The sequence below is a fragment of the Coffea arabica genome, chromosome 3e, assembly GCF_036785885.1.
Source record: "Coffea arabica cultivar ET-39 chromosome 3e, Coffea Arabica ET-39 HiFi, whole genome shotgun sequence".
NCBI lineage: Eukaryota > Viridiplantae > Streptophyta > Magnoliopsida > Gentianales > Rubiaceae > Coffea > Coffea arabica.
The window spans coordinates 32,781,602-32,805,225 of NC_092315.1; the positions used below are offsets into that span (position 1 = coordinate 32,781,602).

Consider the following 23,624-nt stretch of genomic DNA (forward strand, 5'->3'; position numbering starts at 1 on the left):
AGGATTTCCTATAAAATACATTACTATTGTTACTATTAAAAATTCTGCAGCATCTGACTGTATTTGAATATTTCCTTGATCATCTTCTATTTCTTGTGTATGATCTAATATTGATAATTTATCTTGTAATGTTAAAGCATTATCCCACCAATTCTTTAATTGTCCAGTAAATCCTGAGACTAATAAAGTTGCAATATTTCTTTCTTGAATATTTTTAATTTTATAGGCTAATCTCGCCATTCCCATTTCTTGCAAATTGTTTAATACTTCATATTCTGCTTTGCCATCTATGTTCCATTCATATATTGAGTCTCCATCATATTTAGTTGTTCTAAATTTTGATCTTTCTTCATATTGAATATCTGGAGGACTTGGTCTAGGATAATAATTTTTTGAACTTACCATTTTCCAATTTTTATTATTACTATAGTTCTTTCTTTTTATTCTATTTATTTGATTATTTTCTTCTTCAAATTGATTTTCTATTGGTAAAAGTATATTTTCTTCTATGTCTGAATTTGCTGATTCTTCTGATAAATCTTCTAATTCTAGAAGATGATCAAGGAAATATTCAAATACAGTCAGATGCTGCAGAATTTTTAATAGTAACAATAGTAATGTATTTTATAGGAAATCCTAAAGAAGAATTAAATTCAAATAAAACATTCTTAACAAATTTAAGATGCCCAACATTATCAGATTTTAGATGGTATAAAGATATGTTTTTAACAAATGTATTAAGAAGACCAGATTGTAATGCTTCATTCTGGAAAGAAAGATTCATAACAGGATTACCAAGTTTATTTTCTCAAAGGATAATGGATAATTTACAAAAGGAAATGGGAACAGATGTAATTTCATTCGAAAATATTACTTTTGGACAATTATTTGCTTTTGTGAAAAAAGAAGGATTAATATTATGTTCAGAATTAAGATTACAAATAAAATATGGATCAAAACAAAAAGAAGTAGGATCATTCTGTGATGCATTTGGAATTAAACAAATCAAATCACCATCAGCATATAAAAAGAGAATTAAAAAATATTCCAAGAAACCAAGATATATAAAATCTAAGGAAAATGAACCAACTAAAAGAAAGAAATTCATTAAAAAGAAAATTGTTTGTTACAAATGTGGTAAAATAGGACATAAAGCAAACAAATGTAGATTAAAAGAAAAAATTACAGAAATCTGTGTAAATGACGAAGAAATTAAAAATAAATTAATAAATTTGTTAATAAATGAAAAAGATAAAAGTTCTGAAGAAGACTATTATGATGATATTACTAGTTCCGAAAGTGAAGAAGATTGTAACTGTAATCCAAAATATATAAATGTTATAACTAAAAAAGAAGATAAAGAATTTTTATTAGATATAATAGAAAAAATTGAAGACCCAATAGCTAAAAAAGAATATTTAGAAAGATTAAAAAGCTTAATTATTCAAGAAGATAAAATGCCAAAGATAATAGAACCCTTTAGCATTTCAAAATTAATGTAAAACAATTACAACAAGAAATCATAGAATTAAAACTAAAAGATTTGGAAATAGAATCAAAAATAACATTAATAAATAACAATCAACCTTCAACTTCTAATACTGAAACGAATGAAATATTAATAGCAGAAAACCCAGTAAGAGAAGACCAATATATAAATACTATAGAAAAAATGACTTTTCAAAAATGGTTCGCTTTAGTAACTATCACAGTTGAAGATTTCAAAGAAACATTTGTAGCTCTAATTGATAGTGGAGCTGACACAAGTTGTATTAAAGAAGGAATAATTCCAACTAAATATTGTGAAAGAACAAAAGAAAAACTAATGGCAGCAAATGGAGAAGATTTAGAAGTAAAATATAAATTTACAAAAGGATCAATATGTAATAATGAATATTGCATTAGACATAATTTCATAATTGTAAACAATATAAATCATGATGTTATATTAGGAACACCTTTTTTAATTCAAATTTATCCATTTTTAGTAAGCAATGAAGGAATTTCAGTAAATATAATGGGAAAAATCATTACCTTTAAATTCTTAACTCCAATAAGACAAAGAGAATTACAAACCTTACAAACATCTTCAATATATAAAACAATAAATACCATTACTAAAGTACAACAACAAATAAACTATATTAAAGAAGAAAAATCTTATTTAAAAATTGAGGAACAACTAAATGATATTAAAATACAAAAAAGAATATCAGAATTAGAAGAATTATTTAAAAAAGAAATTTGTGCAGACATTCCTAATGCTTTTTGGGATAGAAAACAACATATGATAGAATTACCTTATGAAAAAGATTTTAATGAAAAAAATATTCCAACAAAAGCTAGACCAATTCAAATGAATGCTGAGCTACTAGAATTTTGTAAAAAAGAAATAAAAATATTAATAGATAAAGGATTAATAACACCTTCAAAATCACCTTGGAGTTGTGCTGCATTCTATGTAATGAATCAAGCTGAAAAAGAAAGAGGAGTTCCAAGATTAGTAATAAATTATAAACCTTTAAACAAAGTTTTACAATGGATTAGATATCCTATTCCCAACAAAAAAGATTTGCTTAATAGATTATTTAATGCAAAAATATTCTCAAAATTTGATATGAAATCAGGATATTGGCAAATATTAATAGATCCAAAAGATAGATACAAAACAGCATTTACAACACCTTTTGGACATTATGAATGGAAAGTTATGCCATTTGGATTAAAAAATGCACCATCAGAATTTCAAAATATAATGAATGATATTTTCAATCCTTATAGTTCATTCAGCATAGTCTATATAGATGATGTATTAATATTTTCAGAATCATTAGAACAACATTTTAAACATTTAAGTATATTTCTAAAAATAGTTAAGAAAAATGGATTAGTTATTTCTGCTCCAAAAATGAAATTATTTCAAACAAAAATAAGATTTTTAGGACATAATATATATCAAGGAACAATAAAGCCAATAAATAGAGCTTTAGAATTCGCTACTAAATTTCCAGATGAGATAAAAGAGAAAAATCAATTACAAAGATTTTTAGGATGCTTAAATTATATAGCAGATTTCTTTCCTAAATTAAGACAAGAATGTTCTATATTATTTAATAGATTAAAGAAAAACCCAATGAGTATCTAGATTATATAAACATGTATATATGAACATGTCTATAATTGCTATATATAAACATTATATACATGTATTATAATATACATGTTTATATATTTATAGTATTATAATAAATACATGTCTATATATAAACATTATATTATAGTATTATAATAAATATATATAGACATGTATTATATTAATACATGTCTATATATAGTATCAAATATAAACTTAAGAATTAAATAGACATGTCTATACATGTTTATAATACATGTATTATATAGACATGTATAATATATAGACATGTATTATAAACATATTTATAAACTATAATGTATATAATATGTCTATATAGACATGTTTATAATACATGTATTATAATACATGTCAAATACATGTATATACATGTTTATAGATGTCTATATATAATACATGTATATTCATGTTCTATACATATTTATAATACATTATGAACTATAATGTATATAATATGTCTATATAGACATGTTTATAATACATGTCAAATACATGTATATACATGTTTATAGATGTCTATATATAATACATGTATATACACGTTCTATACATATTTATAATACATGTCTATAATACATGTCTATATATAGTATCAAATATATTTGATTTTTATATTTGATAATATATAGAACATGTCTATATATGATAATATATAATTCTATATAAAAAGATACATGTCTATATACTACAAAACTTTCCAGTTTTTCATAAAGAGCTGGTACGTTATACGTTATTTAACCAATTTTTCATATTTAAACAAATTTATGAAAATTAAATAACGTATTTGAAAGTTACATTTTATTTGGAAGAACGCATTCCTTCGATGCGTTTTTCACCCTTTGGGAAGAGACTAAAAAATCGCCACCCTTTAGAAAGTTAGTTTAAAAACTCTCTCTTTTTGGGAATTTACTCCTTATTAATACAACTACTATATTTATTTTCTAGTATTAATTTTTGTTATGATTTATGATTTTCTTATATTTTATCAAAAAGTTAATAGTTATTGTAGTTAAAATTATGGAGATGTTACTACTCATACTAGTCTTTCAAAGCTATTGTACCATATTGTCAAAAGTTTGAATAAGAAAGCAAGTTTCAAACATCAAAGACTTCCGTGTGCTACTCCAAACTCCATATTTTCATTGTAAGTCCTTATACTTTATGATTATTGCAAGTTCAATTAAATACATGCATTCATATAAGTACCTGGGTTAGAAGTGGTATCAGAGCCACAACCCTGTTTAAAGAGCATACGCATATTTAAACTTTGCATTTACATTTACTTTATTTGAATTACGTTTCTGTTTTAAATTGGCTATTTCATGCATTTATGTTACATATTTCATTAAACTTTTACTGAAAACGTTGGTAAGACTTGATGCCTTGTTAGACCGTTGGTAAGTCCATGATAGGATGTTCCAGGCATAGTGCTCGGTTGTTCCCGTCTAGGTAAAATTTAATTAAATATTAAACATGGCTGCATTTCTTAGACAATTAAAAATATGATCTAATTCAAAGCAAGACAATGTAGTACAAAGTCATGAATATCATATGCCTATAAACAATTCAGATTGGACAATTCCAGAAGAAAAAATAGAACACATTTATAGAATTGGCCCTTTAGATTTCAAAACAGCTTTATCAGTTAAAACTGATGAAGAAACAATATCTATTCAAGAAGAATATCAAACCATACAATTATTAAATCACAGTACAATTCAAAAATACTTAAGTAAAGGATATCGCTATATTCATATAGGATTAATACAAATTGCTGTAAAACCTTTATTCCATCTAGGAGTAGATGCTCCCATATATCTAGCCTTAAGAGATACTAGACTCAAAAGATATAAAACTTCTTTACTTTCTATGATTCAAACAAATGTTTGTAATGGACCAATATATTTTAACTGTGCTCCAAATTTTTCAATAGATCTTACAGACCCACATATTTTAAATTCAGTCATATTAGATATTCACCTACAAGGAAATGAATTTGAAAAACATACAAAGAATTTTGCAATAATATATAGAATATATTATAGACCTTTATCGTCACATTTAAATCCCAAATTTATAATGACTCCAACTCTTAAAGACGAAACAACTTTATTACAAGTAGATGCAGATAGACCTACTACATATATTCCAAAAAGACTAAAATGGAATGATATAACAATACCAAGTGAATTTGAAATTAAAAATCCACAAGTAGCAAGAAATATAGAACAGACTACTGCAGAAGATATTATAGAAAAACAAGATGGAAGTACTTTAATAAGATTTACATCATTAAGAGAAAGACCAGAATCATCTTATTCATGGTTACCAACTAGACGTTCAAATTATGAATCATCTGAAATTAATTTCCCTATAGAAAGTACATCAAATTTTAAATATAAAACTCCTATTCCAGAAGTTGTAAATCAAAATAAATCCGAATATTCCCCAACACATTCTCAAATGCAAGGAGAAATAAATGTTATAAATAAACCTTATATAATAAACCATAAATATCTACAAGAAGATTTTGAAGATGAAGAAAATACAGAAAAAAGAATTTGATTTTTCCAATTAAATTCAGAATATAAAGAAAAATTAATGATAGAATGGAAAAATGAATTAGATAAACAAAAGTTTGATTTTCCTTTCTTTAATTGGTTATCATTTTATACCTCAAAATTAGGAATAAATGATATATATAATACACCTCAAATAAATGTTCAAACTAATTTATATAAAAAATGGAAATTAAAAGACGATCAAATATTAACATCAATACATCCTCCATTACAAGAAGTAAAAATTAATATAGGACATGGAGAAGTAATAGCCTCACCTTTTAAAAAGGGAAGAGAAGCTGAATCAAGTAATAATTCAATAAATTTAGAAGATCTTAAAAAAGTTTATCAACAAAATAATTATACAAATCAAATTCTTCATACAATATCTCAACATATGGAAGTATTAAATACAAAAATAGATACACTAAAGAAACCAGATTTAAAATTTCCTAATGATATATCAGCACCTCATTTTCAACCTAGAAGTCTGACAAAGAGAAAAAGAACAAGATTTAGTACAAAGTATTAGCAATCAAAAGATAAGTAATACAGATAATCTATTAAATAAAATATCTAATGCATTACAAAATCTAACTACAGATTCAAAACCATCAACACCCAAAATAAACACATTAGATCAAATAATAGAAGAAAACTCTATGGAAGAATTAGAAGATTTATCAGAAGAATCAATAAATTCAGATATAGAAGAAAATATACTTTTACCAATAGAAAATCAATTTGAAGAAGAAGATAATCAAATAAATCGGATAAAAAGAAAAAACTATAGTAACAATAAAAATTGGAAAATAGTAAGTTCAAAAAATTATTATCCTAGACCAAGTCCTCCAGATATTCAATATGAAGAAAGATCAAAATTTAGGACTACTAAATATGATGGAGATTCAATTTATGAATGGAATATAGATGGCAAAGCTGAATATGAAGTACTAAATAATTTACAAGAAATGGGAATGGCAAGACTAGCTTATAAAATAAAAAATATTCAAGAAAGAAATATTGCAACATTATTAGTTTCAGGATTTACTGGACAATTAAAGAATTGGTGGGATAATGCTTTAACCCTACAAGATAAACTATCAATATTAGAACATACACAAGAATTAGAAGATGATCAAGGAAATATTCAAGTACAATCAGATGCTGCAGAATTTCTAATTGTAACAATAGTAATGTATTTCATAGGAAATCCAAAAGAATAATTAAATTCTAATAAAACATTTCTAACAAACTTAAGATGTCCAACATTATCAGATTTTAGATGGTATAAAGATATGTTTTTAACAAATGTATTAAGAAGACCAGACTGTAATGCTTCATTCTGGAAAGAAAGATTCATAACTGGATTACCAAGTTTATTTTCACAAAGAATAATGGATAATTTACAAAAAGAAATGGGAACAGATGTAATTTCATTTGAAAATATTACTTTTGGACAATTATTTACTTTTGTGAAAAAAGAAGGATTAATGTTATGTTCAGAATTAAGATTACAAATAAAATATGGATCAAAACAAAAAGAAGTAGGATCATTCTGTGATGCATTTGGAATAAAAAGAATTAAATCACCATCAACATACAAAAAGAAAATTAAAAAATATTCTAAGAAAATAAAATATAAAAAACCTAAGGAAAATGAACCAACTAAAAGAAAGAAATTCATTAAAAAGAAAATTGTTTGTTACAAATGTGGTAAAATAGGACATAAAGCAAACAAATGTAGATTAAAAGAAAAAATTACAGAAATATGTTCTAACGAAGAAGAAATTAAAAATAAACTAATAAACTTATTAATAAATGAAAAAGAACAAAGTTCTGAAGATGATTATTACAATGATATTTCTAGTTCAGATAGTGAAGAAAATTGCAATTGTACTCCAAAATATTTAAATGTAATAACTAAAAAAGAAGATAAAGAATTTTTATTAGATATAATAGAAAAAATTGATGATCCAATAGCTAAAAAAGAATATTTAGAAAGACTAAAAAGTTTAATTATTCAAGAAGATAAAATGCCAAAAATAATAGAACCTTTTAGTATATCAAAATTAATAGATAAATATCCAAATATAAATATAATGAAGAAAGAAACTACTAAAGATCTTCAATCAGAAATAAATAATCTTAAAACACAAGTCAAACAATTACAACAAGAAATAATAGAATTAAAATTAAAAGATTTGGAAATAGAATCAAAAATAACATTAATAAGAAATCAGCCCTCAACCTCTAATTCTAAAACAGAAGAAATATCAATATCAGGAAAGACAGTAGAAGAAGATCAATATTTAAATACTATTGAAAGACTAACATTTCAAAAATGGTTCGCTTTAGTAACTATCACAGTAGAAGATTTCAAAGAAACATGTGTATCTCTAATAGATAGTGGAGCTGATACAAGTTGCATTAAAGAAGGAATAATTCCTACTAAATATTGCGAAAGAACAAATGAAAAACTAATGGCAGCAAATGGAGAAGATTTAAAAGTAAAATATAAATTTACAAAAGGATCAATATGTAATAATGAATATTGCATAAGACATAATTTTCTAATAGTAAACAATATAAGTCATGATGTAATATTAGGAACACCCTTTTTAATTCAAATATATCCATTCTTAGTTAATAATGAAGGAATCTCAGTAAATATTATGGAAAAAATTATTACTTTTAAATTCTTAACTCCAATAAAGCAAAGAGAACTACAAACATTACAAACATCTTCAATATATAAAACAATTAATACAATTACCAAAGTACAACAGCAAATAAACTATATTAAAGAAGAAAAATCTTATTTAAAAATTGAAGAACAATTAAATGATAGTAAAATACAAAAAAGAATTATAGAAATAGAAGAATTATTAAAAAAGGAAGTATGTGCAGATATTCCTAATGCCTTTTGGGATAGGAAACAACATATGATAGAATTACCTTATGAAAAAGATTTTAATGAGAAAAATATTCCAACAAAAGCTAGACCAATACAAATGAATTCTGAGTTATTAGAATTTTGTAAAAAAGAAATAAAAGTATTACTAGATAAAGGATTAATAACTCCTTCAAAATCACCTTGGAGCTGTGCTGCATTTTATGTAATGAATCAAGCTGAAAAAGAAAGAGGAGTTCCAAGATTAGTAATAAATTATAAACCTTTAAATAAAGTTTTACAATGGATTAGATATCCTATTCCTAATAAAAAAGATTTGCTTAATAGATTATTTAATGCAAAAATATTCTCAAAATTTGATATGAAATCAGGATATTGGCAAATAATAATAGACCCAAAAGATAGATATAAAACAGCATTCACAACACCTTTTGGTCATTATGAATGGAAAGTCATGCCATTTGGATTAAAAAATGCACCATCAGAATTTCAAAATATAATGAATGATATCTTTAATCCTTACAGTTCATTCAGTATAGTCTATATAGATGATGTATTAATATTTTCAGAATCAATAGAACAACATTTTAAACATTTAAATATATTTTTAAAAATAATCAAGAAAAATGGATTAGTTGTTTCTGCTCCAAAAATGAAATTATTCCAAACTAAAATAAGATTTTTAGGACATAATATATATCAAGGAACAATAAAACCAATAAATAGAGCTTTAGAATTTGCAACAAAATTTCCAGATGAAATAAAAGAGAAAAATCAATTACAAAGGTTTTTAGGATGTTTAAATTACATAGCAGATTTCTTTCCTAAATTAAGACAAGAATGTTCTATATTATTCAATAGATTAAAGAAAAATCCAAAACCTTGGACAGAAGAACATACTCAAAAAATAAAATATTTAAAAGAGAAAATAGAGTCATTACCATGTTTATGTTTACCTCATCCTAAAGCATTCATGATAGTCGAAACTGATGCATCAGAATTAGGATACGGAGGAATACTAAAACAAAAAATAGATAATTCAAAAGAAGAATTAGTTAGATTTCATTCAGGAACATGGTCTGATCCTCAAAAGAATTATTCAACTATTAAAAAAGAAATTTTATCAATAGTTTTATGTATATCAAAATTTCAAGATGATTTATATAATAAAATTTTTTTAATTAGAATAGATTGTAAATCAGCTAAAGAAATTTTGCAGAAAGATGTTCAAAATATAGTTTCAAAACAAATATTTGCAAGATGGCAAGCAATTCTTTCAGTTTTCGATTTCGATATAGAATTTATTAAAGGAGAAAATAACTCCCTTCCTGACTTCTTGACTAGAGAATTTTTACAGGGAAATGGAACGTGAAACTCACAAAGAATACCTTCGAAGACTTCGAGCTGAACGAGATAACCCAATTCTTCAAAAAAGAGCCACAAATATTTCTCATAGACCCTTTACCTATTTTGTCAAAAATCCTGACAAAACAATTCAACTAATTCCTTATTCCCAAATTCAAAACCATGATACAGTTTATCTTAGACACAGCTTTTGGGCTGCAACCACACCAAAAGAACAAGCCTTTCTTCTAAAAAGGCAGATCAATTCAAACATTATATTTAAGAATGTTCTTGAAAAAGCCAATCATCCTCCTGAAGATATTCAGCCCATTTTAATTCGAATTCAACAGCTTAAAGAACAGCTTAACAAGATTATTTGTTAAAATTTTGCAGGATCATGGATTCAAAAGCAGGCAATTCCAGGCCAAAGACTCCTCAGGATTATGAGATGAGTCTTACTCCTGTTTCTCAAAATAGATTTCAAATTCTACAGGACTTTCCAGCCTTGACTTATAGTCAAGCTGCTCGTACTCCAACCTTTCCTCCCATTAGATCTCTTCAATCAATTTCAAATCCCATTGAAAAACCCAAAGAAAATGTTTATTTCACTAAACCAATCAATCACTCAACATATCACTTTGACCAGATTTCAAGAAACGCCATTATATACTACCCTCAATCAAACTGTTCAACGAATTTTCCCTCCAAAATGTTACTGGCAACCAGATGACCCTTCCAAAAATTTGGATTATTATGAATTGATTCTTACAGATACTCAATCTGTAGAAATTTATCCTATTCCAGATAGAAAAAATCCAAATATTATTAGCCATTCAAAATGCATCATAAAGAAAGTTTGTTCACCTAATGAATGGACTTCTCTTTATTCCAAAAAATCGTTCTCAGTAAATTTCATTCCAGATGGTTTCACCTACCAAGATTACAAAATGGCATGGTATCGTGCTTTCCTTTTTAGACCATTCAATCATTCCTGGTTCTTTACATTCAAAGAATGTTGCAGTCGAGAATTCCCAATTTGGTTCAATCATTGGTGGAAATGGTTTGGACCACAAACCGACATTTTACCTCCAAATGTGCTCATGGGATTTCAAACTTATCTAAAAAGAGCAAAGGGGGAAGAATACACAAGACCAATTTTATTTCATATGGAGTTCAAAGTTCCGTGGATATTTTGCTGGAGTTTCAAAATTCATCAAGAATTAGAAAAACCACTTCCAATGTCTCTAGTTAGAGAATTCAAAATCAAATGGTGGACCGGATTTAATCAAGAGTTCGGAGACCAAGCAAATGTGATAAGATTTCTAACAACTGGAGAAAAGCTCAAATGGACAAAAGATTCAACCACTACTTCAACAAATTTGTCACCCACTCCAACGACAATGCCATCCAATCCAACTACTATTCCAACCACTCCGAAGAAAAAAGATAAAGAAAAGGTGACCAGTATGGCATCCGAGGCATTTTCAAATGACTTTCTGATGAAAAAGATGATGCAGAATCCAGAGATACTCAAAGAATATTTGGACTATCTACAAAAGCAAGATAAAGATGACAAAAGTGACAAAATAGAGGAGTCAGCAGACTCATCTGAATCTACTTTTGATCCGTTTAGAGGACCATGCGGACAAGACCCAAATGACTTTTGAGTCACTCAAAGGTATTGACAAAATTCAAAAGAAAAGGAATCATTCATAGCTGTCGGCCACTTCTCAAAAAGCAAATGCAATACAAATGAAGATGAAATGAAGATTCAAGTGAAGACCCGAGCCTCTATAAATAAGACCAGACTTTAGAAGACAGACATCGGTGAACACACACTAGAGAAAATTTAGACAAATCCTTTGTAATCCTTTCAAATCTTTCAATACCCACTCTCACCTACTCATACTAGTCTTTCAAAGCTATTGTACCATATTGTCAAAAGTTTGAATAAGAAAGCAAGTTTCAAACATCAAAGACTTCCGTGTGCTACTCCAAACTCCATATTTTCATTGTAAGTCCTTATACTTTATGATTATTGCAAGTTCAATTAAATACATGCATTCATATAAGTACCTGGGTTAGAAGTGCTCTGATACCACTTCTAACTCAGGTACTTATATGAATGCATGTATTTAATTGAACTTGCAATAATCATAAAGTATAAGGACTTACAATGAAAATATGGAGTTTGGAGTAGCACACGGAAGTCTTTGATGTTTGAAACTTGCTTTCTTATTCAAACTTTTGACAATATGGTACAATAGCTTTGAAAGACTAGTATGAGTAGTAACATCTCCATAATTTTAACTACAATAACTATTAACTTTTTGATAAAATATAAGAAAATCATAAATCATAACAAAAATTAATACTAGAAAATAAATATAGTAGTTGTATTAATAAGGAGTAAATTCCCAAAAAGAGAGAGTTTTTAAACTAACTTTCTAAAGGGTGGCGATTTTTTAGTCTCTTCCCAAAGGGTGAAAAACGCATCGAAGGAATGCGTTCTTCCAAATAAAATGTAACTTTCAAATACGTTATTTAATTTTCATAAATTTGTTTAAATATGAAAAATTGGTTAAATAACGTATAACGTACCAGCTCTTTATGAAAAACTGGAAAGTTTTGTAGTATATAGACATGTATCTTTTTATATAGAATTATATATTATCATATATAGACATGTTCTATATATTATCAAATATAAAAATCAAATATATTTGATACTATATATAGACATGTATTATAGACATGTATTATAAATATGTATAGAACGTGTATATACATGTATTATATATAGACATCTATAAACATGTATATACATGTATTTGACATGTATTATAAACATGTCTATATAGACATATTATATACATTATAGTTCATAATGTATTATAAATATGTATAGAACATGAATATACATGTATTATATATAGACATCTATAAACATGTATATACATGTATTTGACATGTATTATAATACATGTATTATAAACATGTCTATATAGACATATTATATACATTATAGTTTATAAATATGTTTATAATACATGTCTATATATTATACATGTCTATATAATACATGTATTATAAACATGTATAGACATGTCTATTTAATTCTTAAGTTTATATTTGATACTATATATAGACATGTATTAATATAATACATGTCTATATATATTTATTATAATACTATAATATAATGTTTATATATAGACATGTATTTATTATAATACTATAAATATATAAACATGTATATTATAATACATGTATATAATGTTTATATATAGCAATTATAGACATGTTCATATATACATGTTTATATAATCTAGATACTCATTAATGCAACAATATTTAACTGACCATTCATAATATTCACATAGGAATATTAGTATATTCCTTGTAATTAAATAGTAACTTTAATTAAAACAATTTCTGACCAAGCTTTTTATGTAATGAATCAAGCTGAAAAAGAAAGAGGAGTTCCAAGACTAGTTATTAACTATAAACCATTAAATACAATATTACAATGGATTAGATATCCAATTCCAAATAAGAGAGATTTATTAAATAGATTATTTAATGCAAAAATATTTTCAAAATTTGATTTAAAATCAGGATATTAGCAAATTATTATAGCAGAAAAAGATAGATATAAAATTGCATTCACTACACCATTTGGACATTATGAATGGATAGTTATGCCCTTTAAATTAAAAAATGCTCCATCAGAATTTCAAAATATAATGAATGACATATTTAATAATCACAGTGAATTCATTATAGTTTATATTGATGATGTTTTAATATATTCAAATTCAATAGAACAACATTTTAAACATACTAAAATATTTTTAAATATAGTAAAGAAAAATGGATTAGTGTTATCAGCACCAAAAATGAAATTATTTCAAACAGAAATAAGAATTTTAGGACATAATATAACCAGAGGAACTATTAAACCTATTACAAGAGCTCTAGAATTTACAAGTAAATTTCCAGATGAAATTAAAGATAAAAATCAATTACAAAGATTTTTAGGATGTTTAAATTATGTAGCAGATTTCTTTCCAAATCTTAGAACAGAATGTAGAATATTATTTCAGAGATTAAGAAAGGACCCCTCTCCCTGGACAGAAGAACATACTCAAAAAATAAGATATTTAAAAGCCAAGATTATAGACTTACCCTGTTTAGGTATTCCAAACCCTAATGCTAAAATGATAGTAGAAACAGATGCCTCTGAAAAATGATATGGTGGCACACTCAAACAAAAAGTAATTGCAAAGATAAATGTAATTGCAAAGATGATAAAGAAATAAGTTCAGATGAATGTAATTGCAAAGATAAAAAATATATAAATGTTATAACTACAAAGGAAGATAAAGAATTTTTATTAGATCTAATAGAGAAAATAGATAATATAGAAACAAGGAAGACGTATTTAGAAAAATTAAAAGGGATAATATTAGCAGAAGAAAAAATTCCAAAAATAACTGAACCCTTTAGTATTTCTAGATTATTAGATAAATATCCTATAGAAGGAATAATTAAAAAAGATACAACTCATTCTTTACAAAAGGAAATCAATGAATTAAAACAACAGGTAAAAGTTCTACAAAAAGAAATATTAGAATTATATACAAAAGATTTAAGTTTAGAAACTAAGATTACTATATTACAAAGCCAATTAGCCTCAAGTTCAAAAATACCAATAGAACCAATTCAAAACCCCATATTAGAAATAGAAGACAGAACTGAAAACAAAGAAAAGATTATTTAAATATCAATGATAAAATAAATTATCAAAAATGGTATGGATTAGTTATAGTCAGAGTATTAAATTTTCAAGAAACATTAATAACTTTATTCGATAATGGAGCAGATACAAGTTGTATTAAAGGAGGAATAATTCCATTAGAATATTTAAAAAGAACCAATGAAGAACTATATGTAGCTAATGGACAACCATTAATAGTAAAATATAAATTAAAAAATGGAATTATATGTAATAATAATTATTGCATAAAACATAGATTTCATATAGTAGAAAACTTAACAACTGATATGATTCTAGAAATACTAGTACCCTATATCTGTATTATATAATTATTCATATATACATGTTTATAGATTATTATAATTGTATATACAATTAAAATACACCATATAATAAATATGTATAGAACATGTTTATAATATATATAGAACATGTATATACATTATAGACATGTCTATATATAGATGTCTATATATAAATATGTTTATAATACATGTATTATATAGACATGTATTATAAATATATATAGACATGTATTATATAGACATGTCTATATTTAATCATATATGTTCTATTCATTATAATATAATGTATTTTGATAAACATGTATATACATGCTTATAGCAATTATATATATACTATATATTTGTATATATAGTAAAGAAACATGTTTATATACTATATATACATGTATATATAGTATTTATATATAGGGTACAACTAATATATATAGTATTTTAATATGTATTCTATACTTATTAAGATTAGAAATGGATACAGATATAATTTATCACCTAATGATTTATATAGTATATGGCATTTATATAAGGGTTAATATCAGAAACCTCCCTTGAGGTTTCTTCTAATCACACCTAGAACCCCTCATGTTTTCGAAATCACACTTAGCACCCCTGGAATGACAACTTTGGTATCATTGTCAGCCCCTCATTATTTTTGTTCCACTTTTACCCTCCTTGTGAACTCTATATATAAAGAGTTAATTTCGGAAACCTCCCTTGAGGTTTTCACTAAATTATGTAAAACTATTATGTAATTATGTAATATTTTTTGTACAAAGTGTAATTCTAATTCAACTATTTGTAAAACTTATCAACACAAATACGATTATTACATATTGGACTCATATGTACACTAACAACTTATCACACTTCTATTGTAACGATGTACAAGAAATTTACATAAAATTACAAAATGTTCAAAAAATGTTACACGATTTAAGGATGGTTGATCTAACAATTGTTCCTATCCCACTCCCTAATATTAAATAGCTATGGAGTTTCCAGTGATGTTGACTTTTGGCAATGGACATAATGCCATTGCCAAAATTGCAATTTCTAAGTGAATAATAACATAATCTAACAGTAGTTTAAAGATGATGGGAATTCATGAGTATATAGCATTAGCAATCCATTTTTACTTGATAATAGGGTATCGCAATATTAATAACTTACAAACTCCATTCGACGCACAAAAAGCTATTTATACTACCTCATTTTCACAAAAATGGAAGAGCAAGTTTATTTACAACTACAACCACATATTGAAACTATTGCTGCCATTATGAGAATCCATAGTCACATTTTTTTTTATCTCCGTTCAGATCAATATAACATTTTTTAAACAATGTGTAACTTTATGTGAATTATTTGTAAAACTTAATAACAGAAACGCAATCTATTATAAAGATGTACAAGAAGCTTACATAAAATTACAAAATGTTCAAAACATGTTACACTGCTAGGATGTGAGTTACAAAAGTTGGAGGGATGTGAGTTACATAAATAGAGTTCACAAGGAGGGTAAAAGTGGAACAAAAATAATGAGGGGCTGACAATGATACCAAAGTTGTCATTCTAGGGGTGCTGAGTGTGATTTCGAAAACATGAGGGGTGCTAGGTGTGATTAGAAGAAACCTCAAGGGAGGTTTCTGATATTAACCCTTTATATAAATACCCAGGATTTATGTGGTAGCCTATTCCTTGAAATTTTCGAATTTTTACTAGTCTATAATAAGTTATGAATTTTCAAAGTCAGACTCATAATAAACTTTTACAAAAATTTCCAATAAATTGCAGCTTTTACAAACCTCTTTCCTTTTCCTTTAATTCACAATCTAACATGGCTACCACTACCCACCACCTTCATCACCAGCCGACATAAGCAGCAATGATCAGCAATTGCCCTCCCAAGCTTTTCCGGCAACCTTAGTCTAGTGAGTCACTATGGCTAGCTGGTCTTGCCAATTGGCAATGGTTTCCTTTTGCCCTTATATTTTCTACAATTTTTTTCCTATTCCTTTTCTACATGCAAAAAACTAGTTCTTGTTTTGAAGAAAACATGCAATATTCCAGCCATAAATCAAGCATGATACATGCAATAACATTCCATAATTCTTTCTAAGCAAGATCATAGGTTACCTATGTCTATTCTTGAAGCAACTATACAATTAATTATTAAATCAAATTCTTAATTTGAAGAAATCACTACACTTCTAGGTTATGATCTCCTCTTCTTGCTCTACAACTAGACTTAGATGAATCTTCTATGCTTGACTTTTCCCTCCTTTTCTCTCTTTTGTTTATCATTTGCTAGTGAAGAAGACATAATAGTGAGGGATTGTTCTTGCCTAGGGTATTTATGACATACGTTGGGTGAATTTCCTTTGATTTTTCTAACATGGGACAAAGGATTTAACTGCAACAAAAACCTTCTAGATTATCTAAGCCTTATCCATCATCTTTCCCTTTTTTTTTTTTGCTTCAAAAAATCCAAAATTGCCTTCTTAGCTTACTTGGGCCTTAGTTTGGGCTACAGGCCCCTTTTCTTTAACAAAAAATTGTTTTAGCCCTAATGTCTTTTTCCCTTTTTTGGCCTTTTCTTTGATCCACAATCTGAGTCCAATTTAAACAAACAATTGAAAACTTAGATTAATTAAAAATTAATAAAAATGCTGGCCATAATAGAATCCATTTGAATGAAGATGGAGAGTTAAGGACCCAGAAACTCCCCCTTCTATCAATTGGAAAGAGTTGACCAGCTCATACAGAACTTCAAATGGAGCAAAATAACTCTGAGCCAAATCATGTGTAGAAGGGATATTGAGACCATTATGCAATTCCCCATTAGCATCAGAAACTTTTTTGGAAGCACTCTAAGAATGGGATCTATTTTGTAAGACCAGCATATAATGCAGCCCAGAAGAAGAAGAAAAGAAGTTAAAACAGAATGTAAATGTGGGCATGAAAGGACAGCTTCAAGATATGCAACTTCTTATGGAAGCATAATATCAAACATAAGATTAAGTTATTTATTTGGAAGTATCTGCAGCAGAGCCTCCCAGTTAACGCTGTAATACATAGCAGAAACAGGCAAGCAACCTAATCTGTCAAGGATGCAGGGAAGGTAAAGAATCAATTGAGCATGCTCTTATTCTTGGCCGTGGTGCTGAAGCATTATGGGAATGCTCTCCAGTTATCCAAGATGGACTGGGAGAGCAAAGAGGCAATTTTTTGGGTATGGTGGAAGAAGCTGAAAAGGAGCTACAAGCGGAAAAGAGAATTCAGACACATAGCAATCACAACAAACATTCTGTAGCAAATTTTATTAGCAAGAAGATCAATTTTAAAACTCGCAGATGAATGCGATGATTTATGAAGATGATGCACCAAGCTATCACTAAGTGGTCAAAATTTGAAGATTGGACAATGAAATGGACAGTGAGGACGACCATTGGAATCCTCCCCTCATAAACAACATTAAAATCAACATAGCTTCAAAGAGCCGCATTGGTAAAGGGAAAGCAGGTATAGGGCAGTTGGAAGAGACGGGAGAGGTGAGATAATTACTGCCCGGGCAATCACTGGTCATATCAGGAGCAAAAAGGTGCAGATGGGGTCAGCTAAGGCAATCAAATTAAGCCTCACCTAAGTTCTAGAGGAAGGATTGCAGAATATAATCATTGAAGCAGATCAGAAGCATGTTATTGACAAACTACTGAGGCACGATAGCAATGATTCATTAAGTGCCAATCTTCTGGAAGACATTTTAGCTCTATGATCCTGAATTGGTTCTTGTGGGTTCTCCTATGTAAGTAAAAGTTCATGCATGAAGTCATAGAGTTGCTTTGTTTGCAACAGAACTAGGATAGAAAATTAGATGGAAGAATTATCTTCCCACAGTTAGTTCAACAATCACAAGTAGACCTTAGGCAGTTGCCCACCACGCTGTAAAGTTATTTACACTCTGTTAAAACAATGTTGACGTTTTGGCAAAAAAAAATGTAAATCAATTCTTGAATAAGAAAAATCAGGGTAAAATAATTTGAAAGAGTACGCAGCTAATACACAAATATAAACTTGTCTGATTGGCAACTCTTTTGCACTATAGGAATTGGAACTTCAAAGACCTTACAGAAAATGTTGCAAATTTTGGGAGATTTACATTACATTATAAGGCACAAGCAGCATCTTTCAAGAGTTGATGCTACAACTTAGGGAATTTTTCGGTAGCTAAAAGAGTTCATATTGTAAAATGGTATTTGCATTAATCCAACAGCAATGACCTTACAAGGCACTTAGTCAGCCTAGTTAGTTCAAAATTGCCAAAATTGCTTAATGAAGTCATAATTAGTGATTACGAGCCTAAACTACCATCGTGCAAGGATCTGATACAGGGTAGAAATTTTTTAAAATGATTATTGCTTAAATTAAATTGAATAATTCACCTTACATTCCAGTCAATGTGAGAATTGCCAGCTCATATGCCAATAAGCTGGCAGCAACTATCTCAAGGTAGCTGGCTATGGTGACAAGCTTCATCCAGCTCCAAGGATTGTGAAATTCAAGGTAGCACAAAGGAGGACATGGTTGAAAGATGCTACATATCTTCAAACAACGTTGAGTAACCTTCGCTTTGGCTGAAGAAAAACAAGATCCAATCACCAAATCAACCCAAAGCAAGAAGAAATTTACAAAACATTACCATGAGCTGTATCAGTACATCAAGAAAAAAAAAATGAATAGGCCTGATGAAAATGTAGGATAGTGGCAAGAGATATGGGCAGCTTAAGAGAAAAGGTTATATATTGTTTGTGGTTTCAGTTAACCCTTTAATCCATCTGTACAGAGGTGTAAAAGCATGACAACCAGATGCATATTGCACAAAACATAGCATCATGTTATGTATTAAAAAAAAATGAAGAAGAAAAAAATGGGAACAGATAAAACAGCTACTTGGTAAAGAAGAAAGTATAGGTAATGCATTAAGTAGAAATTGTCAACTGACATAATTTAACTTAACATGTAGCTAATTAATTTTGCATTGACAACTGACCAAGAATCCAAAAGAAATTGAACAGGTTTTGGAACCAAAGGGTTGCAGCCTTAGTCAGATTAATGATAATCAGGTGAGGAAACTTTCCGACAGCCACTAAACTATTGCCTTTGTATGGTTTTGGCCCCTCAACTATAAATTGTAACAGATAAGCCCTTGAACAAAAAAATGTTTAGTTTAAGGACTTCCATCAATTTTGGCTGTTAAGAGGTGATGGAATTAGGAGCAAAACCGACCAAACAAAAAAAATGATCCCACAAGAACAACCTGAAAGGCCTCATTGACTGCTAATTTCATCAAATTAGAGTTAGAGAAGGTGGAAGATGAAAGAAGAGGAAGAAACATTAAATTCCATGTTATTAGTTGACTTAATACAGTTGGTTTTTTAACCAAATTGTCTGTTGGTTTTTCTGTTTGGTCAGTTTTGCCCTTAATTCTGTTGCATTTAACGCCCAAAAATTGATGGAAGCTCTTAAACTAAGCATTTTTTTTTTGTTCAAGGGCTTATTTGCGACAATTTATAGTTAAGGGGCCAAAACCGTGCAAAGTGAATAGTTCAGGGGCCTGCTGGAAAGTTTCCTCTAATCAGGTCCAAGTTCATATTAGGATTCAAATGGTCCGTTTCCTCAGCTGCCTAAACTGCTGCCATTCCCAGGTGCAATCCAAGTTGGGATTACACATCATAATGGGTTTAAGGTACAATGGTCCAAAATATTGTCTAAGATCGAGTAAAAATTACAAGCAGACAATGGTTATTATCCATTTCCACCACTACTAAAATAAGTTTTAGTTCTAGCGCTGAGAAACGCTGGCATATGGCATAGCAATAGATGACAACAAAATCATGAGATAATTAAGAAATAAGTTTTTCACAAGGTTGCTAAATAACGGTACACTCTTAAGGCATGAAAGTTAAGATTATTTGCATCCAATTAAAAAACCAGAAGAGACATTGTGACCAATGACACATAGAACTGCGCACAAAAGAATATACAGTAAAGGTCTTATGTACAGCAGGACTACTGCTCTTCATATTGTTATTAAAATTATGACAAAGGGAGCCACAGAATGCATGCACACTCAATAGTTCATTTTTCAACATAAAGATATATAAAATTAGAAGTAAAAGCTTTGCTAGTGAAAAACAGTACTTACGTATGTCTTTTCAACCTCTTCAAGAAATTTCTCAGGGTACTTAATATAGGAAAGACAATCTTTCTTCACTGTAGCTATAAGTTCTTTTTTGCCAGTCTTTTCAAGGTTCTTTATCAAGATCCTGAATGTTAGCTTGTCAGGAACACAACCTGATCCCTTCATTGATTCATTTGACTCCATTGCCTTTTCTATCATTTTGATACGGAAATATGCTCCAATCATCTCAGTGTATGTTCTGGTGTCAGGCCTTAGGCCTTCTTTCTCTAGCTCGCCAAAAAGCTGTTCAGCCATTTCAATATTGCTACTCTTTCCCAACATCAGGATCATGTCACTGAAAATAGATATACCCGGTTCATACCAAATTTCTTTTCTTGCAAAATTAAACACCTGAGTCCTGATTACTTTGCAGATAATGCACAATTAAAAGGGAAAAAATCAACCCAAGATAAGGAGACATGTTAGGTTGAACTTTGAATCTATTAAACGTAAACTATTTCTCTAAAAGCACAACTTTTACCATATGCCATAGCAGCTAGAGAGAGCTGAAGTGCCATTTCATTCAAGAGTTCATTATGCAACTATAAAAAAATGCACTGAGTCAAGTACAATCAGCCAGAGGAAAGATGATAGACAATAACCAGTAGCATTCATGATAAAAAGGGACTCCTTGATTTCAAACTGGTATCTGAAGACACAAACGTAACAAAAGATAGACATTTAGCTGTCTCTAGCTGCCAATCTGATTCTCTCTAGTTTCATTAATAGACGTATATTACTGTATCAAAAAGCATGAATGACTTGTGCAGGAACATGAGCCTATCTTAACAAAGAACCTTTACATGACATCACCATATTGACAATTCCCACAATTTTCAATGCTAGCTAAAGTCCAGCCAAAGTCCATCTCTGGAAGAATAAAACTTACAAGCATCTTTTATGTCTTCAATCTAATGCAGATCAGGAAGTCAGGCAAACCTCTAGTTTAGGATTTTCAACTGCTCTTTACTAAAAAATTTGGTAGAGTCATAATTCTACTGTTACTAGGAGACTTTCCAGAAACCATCTACCACAGAGGTGGGTAAGAATTGATTCTGTTATGTATTAAGACAATGACTTCACCTTGACCTATGCACTACATCCATCATGCAAGTGGCACAGACAAAGAGAAAATTAAAATTACAATCATGTTCACTTGATTTCTCATCTTCATCTTGACACTATCGGCACACAATTAACTGCAATTACAATTTTCAGACCATCATCCTAACAATATGAGTTATACAGCTAACTTATTAATATTTGTCAAACTTCCCAACATCATTAAAATCTGGTTCAAATAAGACATCCATAAGTAAAAGCATCATCAAAATAACCAATTTTCACTGCATATATATTTGACACATAACTGACGCATAATATTTCAAGCATAAACTCTGAAATTTAAAATGCTCAAAGCTCCGAAACTGTTAAGAAACTGGCTATTTTTTTTCTTTTTTTCTCTTTTCCTTCTCCCCTAATCCTTGGGTAACAGAAAAATCTATTTTTTTGTTCCAAAACAAATAATAATGCCCACAAAATTAAATTTTTTCTTCAACCCTTCAATTCTTTTCTCATCAAATTCCACAATCCCTTTACAAAATATAATCAATCCCACGAAACCAAAACAGTCACGACAAGATATACATACATTTACCTGAAGGGCTAATTCTACTTCGTTTTGCCTTTGCAGCTCGTATAAAGTATCCAACAAGTCAGCCTTCATGAGTCTGCTGATTCTATTGGCAAAGACCTCTGCTAATTTGCCTGGAGATTTTGCTAATTTCAAAGATTGGACAGCTTGTATGGCTTCTGGAGACAACACCCTTGACCTCCACATTGTTTTCTTGGTCCAATCTTTCTCGACCCGCATGTAACTTTTAGCCTTGATGGGGGCATAGGCAGATTGGGAAAAGAGAGATCGAAGTTTCGGTGCAAACCCACTTGAGGAATGCTCGATTTCAGTGAATCCATGAAAGAAATACAGCAGGAGGAAACAGAGAGAAACAAATTGGTTTCACCTTTTTCCTCTCTTTCCTTCTTTAGTATTGCGGTTGTATTTCGCCGATTCTTTTCTGGGGACTAAGGTTAATTGCAATATGCACCCCGGAGTTGTCATTAGCTTGAATTTTACTGTGTTAAACTATTGATTATAGCACTTACATACTTGTAATTTCAATTGGTAGCATGTCGCTTAAATCAACTAAAAATCGATGAACTCGAGCTATTTTAGCAGTTAAAAGACTTTAGTAGCCCTATACTAGCAATTCTTTTTTCCAAAAACTTTATCCATTCTAGGATAGTAAGAGAATTCCATTTGAAAAAAAT

General features: G+C 28.7%; 1 protein-coding gene across 9 annotated transcripts; it reads right to left on the bottom strand.

Annotated features, from left to right (window-relative positions):
* Positions 1 to 6,050: 6,050 nt before the first annotated feature.
* LOC113736878 (protein THYLAKOID ASSEMBLY 8-like, chloroplastic) lies at positions 6,051 to 23,360 on the bottom strand. Of its 9 annotated transcripts, XR_011842081.1 has the most exons (5): positions 22,948 to 23,360; positions 21,261 to 21,566; positions 19,498 to 19,689; positions 8,812 to 8,847; positions 6,051 to 6,205 (listed from the first exon to the last, which is right to left on the bottom strand). XR_011842081.1 is itself a non-coding variant. In XM_027264068.2 (3 exons), the coding sequence occupies exons 1-3, from the start codon at positions 23,167 to 23,169 to the stop codon at positions 19,660 to 19,662; spliced, it is 558 nt and encodes a 185-aa protein (XP_027119869.1). In that variant the 5' UTR covers positions 23,170 to 23,360; the 3' UTR covers positions 16,463 to 19,659. The 9 variants fall into 9 exon arrangements, 2 of the variants coding, with proteins under 2 accessions (XP_027119869.1, XP_027119870.1); XR_011842082.1 differs by lacking the exon at positions 8,812 to 8,847 and having other exon boundaries at positions 19,503 to 19,689; XR_011842085.1 differs by lacking the exons at positions 6,051 to 6,205; positions 8,812 to 8,847 and having other exon boundaries at positions 16,463 to 19,689; positions 21,261 to 21,661; positions 22,954 to 23,359.
* Positions 23,361 to 23,624: the final 264 nt, after the last annotated feature.

What these genes read in the sequence shown, in the direction of transcription:
- LOC113736878 (XM_027264068.2), bottom strand. Translation starts at nt 23,169, where the DNA reads ATGCGGGTCGAGAAAGATTGGACCAAGAAAACAATGTGGAGGTCAAGG. An exon ending in AATTAGCCCTTCAGGTAAAT is followed by an intron (nt 21,567 to 22,947) that starts GTATGTATATCT and finishes ATGTTGGGAAAG; the next exon opens with AGTAGCAATATTGAAATGGC. An exon ending in AAGAGGTTGAAAAGACATAC is followed by an intron (nt 19,690 to 21,260) that starts GTAAGTACTGTT and finishes GTTTTTCTTCAG; the next exon opens with CCAAAGCGAAGGTTACTCAA.